At 43.1% G+C, this 13,593-nt stretch overlaps 3 protein-coding genes across 6 annotated transcripts in view; 2 read left to right on the plus strand and 1 right to left on the minus strand.

Annotated features, from left to right (window-relative positions):
* The window catches only part of RHOQ (ras homolog family member Q), a 60,211-nt gene extending 58,770 nt beyond the window's left edge, over positions 1–1,441 (plus strand). Inside the window, exon 5 of the mRNA XM_073553996.1 lies at positions 113–1,441. Coding sequence (XP_073410097.1) covers positions 113–268 — 156 coding nt within the window. The 3' untranslated portion in view covers positions 269–1,441. The remainder of the gene's footprint in view (positions 1–112) is intronic.
* Positions 1–13,406, minus strand: PIGF (phosphatidylinositol glycan anchor biosynthesis class F). 4 transcript variants are annotated; one of them, XM_073553993.1, is made up of 6 exons: positions 13,275–13,406; positions 12,334–12,565; positions 11,596–11,687; positions 9,612–9,728; positions 6,790–6,898; positions 1–614 (listed from the first exon to the last, which is right to left on the minus strand). In XM_073553993.1, the coding sequence occupies exons 2-6, from the start codon at positions 12,559–12,561 to the stop codon at positions 501–503; spliced, it is 660 nt and encodes a 219-aa protein (XP_073410094.1). In that variant the 5' UTR covers positions 12,562–12,565; positions 13,275–13,406; the 3' UTR covers positions 1–500. The 4 variants fall into 4 exon arrangements, with proteins under 4 accessions (XP_073410094.1, XP_073410096.1, XP_073410093.1 ...); XM_073553995.1 differs by lacking the exon at positions 13,275–13,406 and adding an exon at positions 13,156–13,251 and having other exon boundaries at positions 1–5,697; XM_073553992.1 differs by lacking the exon at positions 13,275–13,406 and adding an exon at positions 13,156–13,243.
* CRIPT (CXXC repeat containing interactor of PDZ3 domain) overlaps positions 13,341–13,593 on the plus strand; it is a 17,349-nt gene continuing 17,096 nt past the window's right edge. The window contains exon 1 of the mRNA XM_073553997.1: positions 13,341–13,471. Coding sequence (XP_073410098.1) covers positions 13,456–13,471 — 16 coding nt within the window. The 5' untranslated portion in view covers positions 13,341–13,455. The remainder of the gene's footprint in view (positions 13,472–13,593) is intronic.

The raw sequence follows: 13,593 nt of genomic DNA on the forward strand, positions 1-13,593 counted from the left end.
TACACCACGCTATATACTTTATTTTTGCAATGGCTACCATCCCAACTACATAAATTAATGCTTTTGACATTGTAAATTGAAGTTTTACCAATGGCTTTTTTCTCCCTGACAGATTGGGGCGTGCTGCTATGTGGAGTGTTCGGCGTTGACGCAGAAAGGACTGAAAGCAGTCTTTGACGAGTCCATCATCGCTATTTTAACTCCAAAGAAGAACGCCATGAAGAAAAGAATAGGCTCGAGATGTATAAACTGCTGTCTGATCACGTGATACGGGCGCCCTGCGCCTCCGATCCGAGTTCTCTGCACAAAAGACCTTTTATTGACCTGATTTACAGACTTGTGGTCATGGAGGACATGATGGGTCACAAACCTCCTGAAGGAAAGATGTGGTTTCTCAGGGTCTCGTTCATAGTGACACTAGATGTGTGCAGTGCGGTAACGCTGTCTGGTCTAGTTTCGCACAAACAGGAGCTCATGTCCTCGCCATCCTCCAGTTTTCACTATCTGCTTTTGTATGTGAGCCTTTTCCTGTTCCAATAAATCCAGAATGGAGCCAGTAGAAGACCGGAAACATAGCCGAAAGTAGTGCCTAGTGAGCACGAGATCGGCCATACCTGCGGGAAGAAAGAAAGAAGTTATTTTTTAGCACAAAAGGTAGAAACGCAGATAAAAGCAGTACCAGATTTAATGAACTCTAAGAAAGCATTAAGATTCCTAGGTTAGTTTTACCTTGGTGGTTCTCAAACGGTATGTCCTCTATAGCAAGGCCCACCAAAAGGTCATGTTTTCAGGATTTCCTTAGTATTTCTCAGGTGATAATTGCATCACCTGTGCAATACAAACGAAATCCTGAAAACATGATCTGTTGGTGGGCCTTGAGGACTGGAGTTAGGGAACCCTGCTCTGTAGCAACATGATATTGTGTCTATTAAAGGGCCAGGTGGGTGGACAATGTGCCCCTGTCTGATCTTTTCTAGCAGGGGCGATGCATATACAACACCAGGATCGCTTGTTCCAGGCCCAACGGGAACGGGGGATATTTACTACATTTGTGCCCAGTCTTATAAGAGTAAACCATAATACACAATGAGCGAGAGTCTATGGGGGACAGATGGCACATGTCCTGTGATAGATGTATCTCACTTAAGGTCTCCATACATATTAGATGAAAGCCAGCAATCGCAGCTGACGTGTATGGGGACCACCGCATTAGTGATGTCTAGGGTACAAAAGCTCAGGCTGCTGAAATTTCTGCTTCTTGTCAGGACTCAAGAAGATGAACGTACGCTAAGACTGTGAGCTTCAGGGTAGATATCGGACGTTAAACCAGCATTAAATGAGTTACAAAGGTTACCAAACACTATTTTTGACCTCTTTAAAAGATTATCTGTTACCTCTTCTGACAAGTCTTTTACCCACGAAATAAAAATTCTGAACAATGTTCGTCTTGTAATTGTGTGGTTGTTCCTCTGTTATTCCTCCTAGAAAGGAATAGCTAAATTGACATCAAGGTGTTACCATTCCCTGTCAAAGGGACATGTCCATACGGTCTAAGGATATAGTCCAGACGGCCATATAACTGACAAGGATCAAAACGCAATGCTCGGACTGGCCGTCGGCTCTCCCGACCTGAGCGTGACAGTCGCTTAGAAATACATGCGGTCACGCTCAGGTGGGGAAGGCCGATGGCCAGTCCAAGCGTTGAGATTCTCGTCCGAGTTATGACACTGTGGACTAGAAATGGACCCCCCACCACAAAGCTAACTCTCAAATGACTATTTAATTTTCCAAGAGGAATAATAAAGGAGCGGCACATAAACAGATGCTCCAGTATTGTTATTTCATGGGGATTAGAAGCATTTACTACACTTGTTTGTACAGGTCTTCTTTCAGTCATTAAAAATCCTAATTTTAACACCCAAATTGTCCATGTGACATCATCCACAGTAGTCACAGACACACTCTGGGGTGCATGAAGGATAACTGGTAGGCTTTTTGATCATCCCTGTGGAGCTGTAATAGGAAGCCATATTATATAGAGATGACACAAGGGGCTTATATTCATCTCTCTCCGTTTACTAGGAGATAATTGCCCTTTATCAAGAACTTTTCTTACAAATATATCCACAGTTGTGGCTCCAAACATTATCATTTAAAGGGATTGTCTCATCAGAGAAATAGTTGGTATAGAAGATTTCTAATCATCAGGGGTCCTTTTCCCTGAACTGGGTCAATGAGCTGATCGCGTAACCTGTAAGGCTATATGCACACGCTGCAGATTCTTTCCGCAGCAGTTCCACAGACATGGTACAGTACCATGTTACCCTATGGCATTACAAATCCGCTGTGCTCACGCTGCGTTTCTTTCTGCGTGGTTTTCAAACCGCAGCATGTCAATTCTTTGAGCAGATTCCACAGCGGTTTCACACCTTTTAATATAGTAGAGGTGCAAAACCGCAGGTCACTTTACCTGCGTATCCGTGCGGAAAAACCCGCAGGTGAATCCGCGGCGTGTGCACATAGTCTAACAGTTGTGGCCTTACATATAACCTGTCCCACACCACAGATCTAAAGTACAGTGCCTACAAGTAGTATTCAACCCCCTGCAGATTTAGCAGGTTTACACATTCGGAATTAACTTGGCATTGTGACATTTGGACTGTAGATCAGCCTGGAAGTGTGAAATGCACTGCAGCAAAAAAGAATGTTCTTTGTTTAATTTTTTTTTTAAATTGTGAAAAGTTTATTCAGAGGGTCATTTATTATTCAACCCCTCAAACCACCAGAATTCTGTTTGGTTCCCCTAAAGTATTAAGAAGTATTTCAGGCACAAAGAACAATGAGCTTCACCTGTTTGGATTAATTCTCTTTTTCCAGCCTTTTCTGACTATTTAAGACCCTCCCCAAACTTGTGAACAGCACTCATACATGGTCAACATGGGAAAGACAAAGGAGCATTCCAAGGCCATCAGAGACAAGATCGTGGAGGGTCACAAGGCTGGCAAGGGGTACAAAACCCTTTCCAAGGAGTTGGCCCTACCTGTCTCCACTGTTGGGAGCATCATCCGGAAGTGGAAGGCTTATGGAACTGCTGTTAGCCTTCCACGGCCTGGACAGCCTTTGAAAGTTTCCTCCCATGCCGAGGCCAGGCTTGTCCGAAGAGTCAAGGCTAACCCAAGGACAACAAGGAAGGAGCTCCGGGAAGATCTCATGGCAGTGGGGACATTGGTTTCAGTCAATACCATAAGTAACGTACTCCACCGCAATGGTCTCCGTTCCAGACGAGCCCGTAAGGTACCTTTACTTTCAAAGCGTCATGTCAAGGCTCGTCAACAGTTTGCTCATGATCACTTGGAGGACTCTGAGACAGACTGGTTCAAGGTACTCTGGTCTGATGAGACCAAGATCGAGATCTTTGGTGCCAACCACACACGTGACGTTTGGAGACTGGATGGCACTGCATATGACCCCAAGAATACCATCCCTACAGTCAAGCATGGTGGTGGCAGCATCATGCTGTGGGGCTGTTTCTCAGCCAAGGGGCCTGGCCATCTGGTCCGCATCCATGGGAAGATGGATAGCACGGCCTACCTGGAGATTTTGGCCAAGAACCTCCGCTCCTCCATCAAGGATCTTAAGATGGGTCGTCATTTCATCTTCCAACAAGACAACGACCCAAAGCACACAGCCAAGAAAACCAAGGCCTGGTTCAAGAGGCAAAAAATCAAGGTGTTGGAGTGGCCTAGTCAGTCTCCTGACCTTAACCCAATTGAAAACTTGTGGAAGGAGCTCAAGATTAAAGTCCTCATGAGACACTCAAAGAACCTAGATAACTTGGAGAAGATCTGCATGGAGGAGTGGGCCAAGATAACTCCAGAGACCTGTGCCGGCCTGATCAGGTCTTATAAAAGACGATTATTAGCTGTAATTGCAAACAAGGGTTATTCCACAAAATATTAAACCTAGCGGTTGAATAATAATTGACCCACACGTGTATGTTTAAAATGTATTAAAATTTAACTGAGCAACATAACTTTTTGGTTTGTAAGATTTATGCATCTGTTAATAAATCCTGCTCTTGTTTGAAGGCTCTAACTTATTTGCATCTTATCAAACCTGCTAAATCTGCAGGGGGTTGAATACTACTTGTAGGCACTGTACATAATGCTGACATATGGACAGACAAGGTATATGAAAATACCCCCTTTAGAAGGGTTGTTTAGAATTAGGAAAACCATAGTTGCTTGGCTGGAAACAGCACCATCACTGACCAATGTTTGTGTCTGGTACTGCAACTTATCTCCATTGTGTGTGGTATTGCAGCTCCACTCTATTTACTTCAATCTGTGGTGTGGTTTCCAAAATAGGGCTACCATTTTTTTTTTCCTAATAGGGGAGAACACTACCCCTTAGCTTTTTTTTTTTTAAACTTCAAATTTAGAGGTTATCCAGTACTTTCATTGATAGCCTATCCTTAACGACCTATGTCTGATTCCAACACTCTGCACCCCTGGTGATCAGCTATTTTCGGTGTCGGCGGCTGGAAATGCTCAGTCTTCTGCACATCCACCTATTGATTTGAATAAGAGGCAGATGTGCAGTACTGGCTGCGGCCACTAGCAGAAGACTGAGCATTTCTAGCTGCAGACACCAAAAACGGCTAATCGGCGGGGGCGCCGGACCCCGATCTATCCAAGGGATACGGTCAATAGTAAAGTAGTAGACCACCTCACTAACGAACATGAAATAATGAAAATCTACTATATCTGACACAGAACACAATGAACGTCCACATCTTGATTTATATCCAAAGCTGAAGTGAATGGAAACAAATAGAAAACATGGTTGTTATATACGAGAGTTCTCTACGGTGAATCCCGTGTGACTATTTTTTTTAGATTGCTGCATGTTGTATAGTTTACATTAAGCCTCTACATAGATGGTGTCTAGGTCTTTTCTATTAGTCTATGACTACCTACAAGGCACTGTTTTGTTTTTTTTCTACATTGAAGCGGTACAGAATGATTGGGTTAAGGACTACGTATGAGACATACAAGGACTAGGAGAAAACGTCTTGCTATTTTTTTTTTCATTGAAGGCTCTCTTAAGCCGCACTTGTTGACAAGGAAACCGCATTGCCTAGAGCCGAGGTATTGTCCATGTCTTGTGAAAATGCCCATCACTTCTTCACTTGCAGGCAAGCTTGGAAAACAAAGAACTTTAATGGGAGCCTCTGCACAACTTGATCACGCCGATGTGCCTCAGTCTGTCTTTGGAGCAACTATCTTGGGACGAGCGGAGTCCATTTCTCATTGCCTAATAAATCCATGCAGTGTTTACTACTCGCGTCTCTGTGTGATCACTGATTTTCTAGTAAGAGATGGCCAAGGCGTACCCAACATGCCAGTAGAGGCCGCCTGGGCCTCATTCACACGTCTGTTCTTACCTGGATCACTTCATAATTGCATAGGTTTGAAATATGAAATTAAAGGTGGTCTTCCAAATTCATGTCCACGAGAGGCAATTATTTTATAAATCTGTCAAGGTCTGCAGAATTGCCTGCTGATTACTAAGCGCAAAAAGACCACACCACAGATTCGGATTGTTTTTCCCCTGCACAGTGCCACGCCGGCCTCTGGCTGTGCAGGGAACTGCAACAGGTCATAGTAACTTGAACAGAGCTGTGCCGTCAGCCTCCTATTGTAAGGATAAAGGTAAAGTGACTGCAATGCTGAATTGACAGTGTAGCTGCTTCTGTCTCATTATGGACTCATTCAAGACATCTGTTCAAATCAGTCTGAAAACGTACCGCAATGCCCAGACTGGCGGTGGCTCCCCGACCCAAGCGTCACAGCCTCATAGAAATACAAGAAGCGGTTATGCTCAGGTTGGAAGATCCCCAACCAGTCCAGGCATTTGCTCAGACTAATTTGCACGGACGTCTGCATGAGCCCATGTGCAGACTTATGAGGTCACAAACCAATTTCATACAAAGTTATACATTTTTTTTCGCCAGACCGTACTGGACGAGGCGGCCGAAAATAATATTCTAGGGCTAATTAAAGTTATGACCAGTGGAAAGCTTTCCAATAAAGAAGCTGCACTTAAGTCTCTATCGGACCTGATGTGATCTCATTTCTGATGCCACCAATTGGCTGCAGAGTCAGATGACTGGAGGTTCGGACATCATCACTTACAGTTAGTGCAGAGTCCAGTGGTAATTATGACTTTTTTTCTCAGTGCTTCCTACTTATAATTAATAAAAAAGAAAAAATGCCAGCTTACCCGGTTGGTTCAAAAGATAAGCTGCTATATTGTATAGGCTCTCAGCAACGTGGCAATGACAAAGGTCTAGCCGAAACGCGTCTTGCCGTGCGCTTTACAGCAGTAATTTTTCCTATCTCTGCCTATATTTATAATATGCTGCTATGGATAAATATTTTTAATCTACGTTTGAAATAAAGAAATAGATTTTTTATGTACTTCAAACTTGGCTCGCTGGATTCATTTACTTATAATTAAGATCCACAGAAAAATAAAAAAAAAAAACACCCCTTTCAGCGCAGCTTCACTGTAGTGATGTTGTAAATTGCTTTTTCTGGTACAGAACCCTGGAGCAGATGTTAAACACATGTAACAGCGCTCACCTCCTGAGCCTCTTCTCGTACACAGCACTGATCGACCGGTAGCACATCTAATAGACACGGCCCCCCATAAGAGTTCTGCTCCATACAATACACAGCGGGGCAGCAGCTATTACAGTGTGCCACGTGTCAGTGAAGAACTCACCTGCCAAGACCGATCCCAGTCTAATGGTAAAGGAAATGCTCCTAGCCAGGCTCCAATTATACTGCAGATTGTGGTTATCTGTAGGCTGTGGTCCCACACAGACATTGCCCTAAAAATACATAAATAAAAATAATCGAACATGCACAATTAAAGTTGGTGCAGATCGATTCACAGGACCCGGTCCATTGGTCAAAACTGTAATTTGTGGCCGTTGGACAGGAGCGGTGAGATCCACCTCAGATCTACCAGCAGCTAGAGCTCTTTTTTTTGATTACCTGGTCTGGCACACACAACGTCACATCTGTCACACCTCCTAATAAAAGAGCCGCGGGTGCCGTCAAGGCTTCTGTCCGGTGGCCCAGATGACTGATAAACTGGGTCCACTCAATACATAATTCTGTATACAGTCATATGTTAAAGTTTGGGCACCCCTATTAATGTTAACCTTTTTTCTTTATAATAATTTTGGTTTTTGCAACAGCTATTTCAGTTTCATATATCTAATAACTGATGGACTCAGTTATATTTCTGGATTCAAATGAGGTTTATTGTACTAACAGAAAATGTGCAATCTGCATTTAAACAAAATTTGACCGATGCAAAAGTTGAACACTCCTAACTACTTTTTACTGACTTCCTGAAGCACTAAATTGGTTTTGTAACCTCATTGAGCTTTGAACTTCATAGTCAGGTGTATCAAATCATGAGAAAAGGTATTTAAGGTGGCACTTGCAAGTAGTTCTATTTGATTCTCCTATGAAGAGTGGCATCATGGGCTCCTCAGAACAACACTCAAATGATCTGAAAACAAAGATTATTCAACATAGCTTTTCAGGGGAAGGATACAAAAAGTTGTCTCAGAGATTTAACCAGTCAGTTTCCACTGTGAGGAACATAGTAAGGAAATGGAAGAACACAGGTACAGTTCTTGTTAAGCCCAGAAGTGGCAGGCCAAGAAAAATATCAGAAAGGCAGAGAAGAAGAATGCTGAGAACAGTCAAGGACAATCCACAGACCACCTCCAAAGACCTGCAGCATCATCTTGCTGCAGATGGTGTCACTGTGCATCGGTCAACAATACAGCGCGATTTGCACAAGGAGAAGCTGTATGGGAGAGTGATGCGAAAGAAGCCGTTTCTGCAAGCACGCCACAAACCAAGTCGCCTGAGGTATGCAAAAGCACATTTGGACAAGCCAGTTACATTTTGGAAGAAGGTCCTGTGGACTGATGAAACAAAGATTGAGTTGTTTGGTCACACAAAAAGGCGTTATGCATGGAGGCTAAAAAACCCAGCATTCCAAGAAAAACACTTGCTACCCACAGTAAAATTTGGTGGAGGTACCATCATGCTTTGGGGCTGTGTGGCCAATGCCGGCACCGGGAATCTTGTTAAAGTTGAGGGTCACATGGATTCAACTCAGTATCAGCAGATTCTTGACAATAATGTGTAAGAATCAGTGACGAAGTTGAAGTTACGCAGGGGATGGATATTTCAGCAAGACAATGATCCAAAACACTGCTCCAAATCTACTCAGGCATTCATGCAGAGGACCAATTACAATGTTCTGGAATGGCCATCCCAGTCCCCAGACCTGAATATCATTGAACATCTGTGGGATGATTTGAAGCGGGCTGTCCATGCTCGGCGACCATCAAACTTAACTGAACTGGAATTGTTTTGTAAACAGGAATGGTCACAAATACCTTCATCCAGGATCTCATTAATAACTACAGGAAGCGACTAGATGCTGTTATTTTGGCAAAAGGAGGATCTACGAAATATTAATGTCACTTTTATGTTGAGGTGCCCATACTTTTGCACGGTCAAATTTTGTTTAAATGCAGATTGCACATTTTCTGTTAGTACAATAAACCTCATTTGAATCCAGAAATATAACTGAGTCCATCAGTTATTAGATATATGAAACTGAAATAGCTGTTGCAAAAACCAAAATTGTTATAAAGAAAAAAGGTTAACATTAATAGGGGTGCCCAAACTTTAACATATGACTGTACATTCTGTAACAGATATCTGACCAGTAAAACTTCCTAAGACATTGGCTGTATTATGGCTTCTTTTACATGACGACTTGTAATTTTCAATGGTGTCATTTTGATGTGCATAGAACATTAGCATCCCAGTTTTTTGGGAGGGGGTGAACAGCTTTTGTGGCATTGCGATTTTATTTTTTTGTTTTTTTGCATTGCTGGATGAATTTTTTTCACCTTACAATAGAACATAGTTAGTGAGGAGTGAACGTTCTCAGATAAGGTGCTAGCCGAGCATGCTCGGGTCCTAACCGAGGGTCTTCGGCGTGCTCAAAAAATATGTTCGAGTCCCACATGCAGGGATTGCTTGTTTGTTAGGAAATCCCTGCATGTGTTGCAGTTGTCGAACAGCACGAGACATGCAACCGTGGGGACTTGAACAAACATATTATTCGAGCACGCCGCAGACACTCTTTTAGCACCTGAGCATGCTCGGATAACACCTTATCCCAGCACATTACGTCATCACTAAATTTAACCCTTTCTTTTGATTTTTTTTTTAGCTAATATACTGTAATACTGCTGTATTGTCATTGCATCTGAAAAGATCTTGCCTTACGCAGGACCTACTCGGCTGCAATACATGGTAGACTGAAGTCTAGGCGGGTGCCAGATGCAGGTGCCGCCGGCCACAGCTACCGAGATTGTGCTGTAATTGCACAGAATAGTGTGATTCCTACCAGCTCCCTACACTGTGCTATTACAACGCTGTGCGAGAAGACGTTAAATGTATACAATCACATATTATATAAAATATCAGGATAGGTCTTACCCATCTTTACTGAACACCCTGATCCAAGCATGGAAGTTTGGTCCTAGTATACAGAGACAGCGAGATGTGGTGAAAGACGAGAGCAGGACAGCCAACAAAAAGGTTTCTCCCACTGATCTGTATAGAAAGCAGAAAAAGACTAAAATACATTGTAGTTAAAATCTAGAGATCCAATACAGAAAGAAAATGTGCATCTGGTATCGCTCTCAGTTCACCCTATTCATACCAAGCCGGCACCCATCTACGACATCAGGCACTTGATAACAGCAACACTGCTCAGGCAATGCTCATCAGCGAAAAAACCCACTTAAAAAGTAATGGGTAGTAAACAGAGAACCCTTTACTTGGCATTAAAAAGTTTGTTTTTTTGTAACAAACTTGACAAAGCCTTTCTGCATGATAACGCTTCCTCTGAGCAATCCGATGGCTCAGAGGAAGTGTAATCACCAAGCGAAACCACTGTAAAAGTTTGTTTCAGTATTCCCTCTTACCTACCGTTTGTGCAATCACAATTAAGAAACTTTTTGATGCTAAGATAGTCCCATTCACTACGCTTTACTAAAATTTATGTAACTTAACGCTAACCTGCCAGTCACTTGATTACTCTAAGACGTCCTATAGATAAAAGTGGTGAAATCTGGGTAAAAAATATTTTCTTTTATTCAAATATGACTCTTAAGTGTTTGTTCTTTTTTTTTTTACTATCCCGTATAAATATGGATTCTCAATTCACACGTGGCTCTGCAAAAGATAGTTGCACATGAGTTTTACTGAAAATGTCACCTGTATGACAGAACAGCTACAGCGTGAATACCAACAAACCCTAATGCACCCAACTAACTTCCTTTAATATATTCTCATGCCGAGTCTCTTTACATAAATCCTGGAGCAGAGAATTCCCTAACTCTACAACGAAAAACTATTTTTCAGCGTGAAAAATCCATATAAAAAAAACCTGTGTGCAAATACCCTTAGGACACCTGCACACAACATTTGTAAAATGCTGGCAGAGTTGCCAAGGTCTTTCTAGGTGACGCAGCTTCAGGAAGAGGAGTCTGTGCTTTCTTGGCTTTTTTTTTTTTTTTTTTTAGTTGCCGGCATCATTTTTTTTTTCTATAGTTTAAACAATAACTAGCAGGCAGCTTCTGCTAGAAAGACATACTACTTTTCACTGCTTCACCCTCTCTTAACCCTGAGGTGGTTTAAAAAAAAAAAAAAGTAATAGAAAGACTGAACATATACGCCACAAAGTTAATTTGACATTCCTGTACAGTGTTAATTTTTTCTGCAACTTTTTCAGGTGGGTTCCAGTTGGAATCCACCTGAAAAAAAAAAAAAAAAAAAAAAGACGTGTGCACAGAGCCTGAGAGTTTCGGAACAGATTCAGCCCCCAAATCCACATAAGAAAAATCACTTCAAATACTATTACTATTCTTTACAATGAGAAAACCCTCCTAAAGGGATCATGGTGGTGTTTTTTTTTGCTATATGCTTTTTTTTTTCAGCATGCGAAAAAGCAGCAACATGTCAATTCTTAAATTGCTCGTTTAAAAAAAAAAGCTCCAAATTTCACAACTGAATGAAAAACAACACTTGTCAAATTCCACATGAAAAAAAAAAAAAACCTTGTCTGAAAAATTCACGTCAAAGAACACAGTGTGAACATACCCATAGGGCTTTTGCTAGAAATTCAAAGGCTTGGATATTGTATAATTTCCTCCATCCTCCCGTAAGGCCTGGATCACACTTCCGTTTTTTTAAAATCCGCCTAAATCCGTCGTTTTCCGTTAAAAAACGGATCCGTCATTTTTTTTGAGGATCCGTTTTATTGTCCCATAGACTTCCATTAGCGGCTACGTCTGCATTCGTTTGCGGCAAAACGGAAACGGATCCGTTTTTTCACACTTTGACGGATGCATGCGGATGCCAAAAAACGGATGTGTGAAACAGGGCTAAGACGTGGCGTTACATAAAACATACTTACTCTACAAGAGGCGCTCCGTACAAGACTATAATCCCATGGAACAGCAGGCAGGAGACAGAGAAGTACAGGCAGGATCTGTACAGTTTGCTGATCTGAAATAAATAGAAAATATTAGAAATCGGTTCTGAAATGATAAAATGGCGATGGAGTTTGGTTGGGCTCTCTATTTGTACATTAGAAGGCGCCTAAAGGTACTGTCACACTTAGCGATGTACCAGCGATCCCGACCAGCGATATGACGCGGTCAGGATCGCTGGTACATCGCTAAGTGGTCGCTAGTGAGCTGCCACACAGGCAGATCTCACCAGCGACATAGCAGGGGACGGGGGTCGCTACTTACCTGTCACACCAGGCGATCCTGCGTCCTCCCGCCCGGCTCCACGCTCGTCTCTCCACAGGAAGCTGACGACGAGAAACAGTCCTGGACGTTCTCGCGCGATCAGCGATAACCAGCGGGGGAGCCGGTCGTAGGTAAGTATCAGACAGCGATGTCGCTAGCAATATCGCTATAACGTCACAAGTTATAGCGATATCGCTTAGTGTGACAGGCCCTTTAGTTTCTTTTTTTACTCTTATCCACAGGTTGTGTTTGATATTACAACTCCATCCCAATATGCTGCACTACCATTCACAGCCAGCGGACAAAAGGGGCGCTGTTTCTAGGAAGAAAAAAAAAAAAAAAAGACACCTTGGCTTCTAATCTCAGACACAACCCCCTTAAAGATAAAACTTTAATACCTTGTGTGTTAACGAGCTTCTTTTGGTTGAAGGATTGGGTTTCAGGATCAGTAGTAATAAAACATTAACAGTAACCACACAAATGGAGCAGAGGCAAAGCCAGGTGAGGTGCGTTCCCAAAAGTGAGAAATAGTCTAGGAAGAGTGGCGGGACACAAAGAGAGAGGAGAACGGCCAACCCGCACAGGACGTGTCCTACCGAGAGCCTCCTGATCTCCGTTTCATCCATGACCCTACAATAAAAAAGAAAAAAAAAAAAAAAGATACATACAGATGATAAAAATGCAAAACATAAATGGCACAGAGTTTACAAAACTTGTAAAAATTATTTGGCCGTCTGGTGCGTTTATTTTTAGAATTTGCCCCTTTTTATCTGCCCCAGATATGAGACCCTGGCAAGCTCCTGTCTGCACCGAACTCCTTATGTCATTCCAGGCTACATCTGGCTGCAGCAATCCTCGGCGCTTCGGGGCCTAGTTGCTTCCCCTAAGCAGGGTATACCTTGCACCCATTTACATTTTGATGTCTTTCCCTTTATTATTATTATATCATTTTTTCCCTTATAGAGGACCTTACACTCGTTTGAGCATATTAAATTGGCCACATGATGAACAGGATTTTGCAAAAGTATTCACCCCCTTGGCTTTGTACCTATTTTAAGCCTTTGTCTCATCCTCTAGGTCTCTGACCACGCACCGCACGGTCCAGGAGACAACCCTGCAGGCGGCCATAGTGACTTATCCCTAGGTAACAGACATTATAGGTGTAACTACACAGTGTGCACCTATATACTCGCACATTAGGGCCTGTGCTATATACACACGTCAGTAGCATCTAGAACTCTCCTCAGAGGGCTCCAGCACAGTGTACGAGGCAGGAGACACTGCACTTTACACGGCCGGTGATAATTCCCCCTCCCCGGTCACCGTGACCACTACTCACCTGCCCCTCACCACTCCTCCCTCCAACACCTGAGCCTGGCTCCGCCCACAACCGGCGAGGACGCGCAGCCAATCCGAGCGAACAGGCAACACCACGTGATCCAGCGGAAGTGACGACACCGGAAGTGTCCTGCTGTTTACAGTCCTCCGCTGCTGAGAGCAGAGAGGAAGTCGGGAAGAAGATGGTGTGCGACAAATGTAAGTAGTCACCTGACTCCACAGCTGCCCGGGGGCTGTACATAGAGGTGTGATGTGACCCTGGAGGAGCGCTGTACCGGGGAGCTGCAACTCCCCAGTGAGTCAGAGCGTGTTGAGGGTTG

Source organism: Dendrobates tinctorius, unplaced genomic scaffold, assembly GCF_039654945.1.
Source record: "Dendrobates tinctorius isolate UK_male_01 unplaced genomic scaffold, ASM3965494v1 ptg000205l, whole genome shotgun sequence".
In the NCBI taxonomy this organism is placed as follows: Eukaryota; Metazoa; Chordata; class Amphibia; order Anura; family Dendrobatidae; genus Dendrobates; species Dendrobates tinctorius.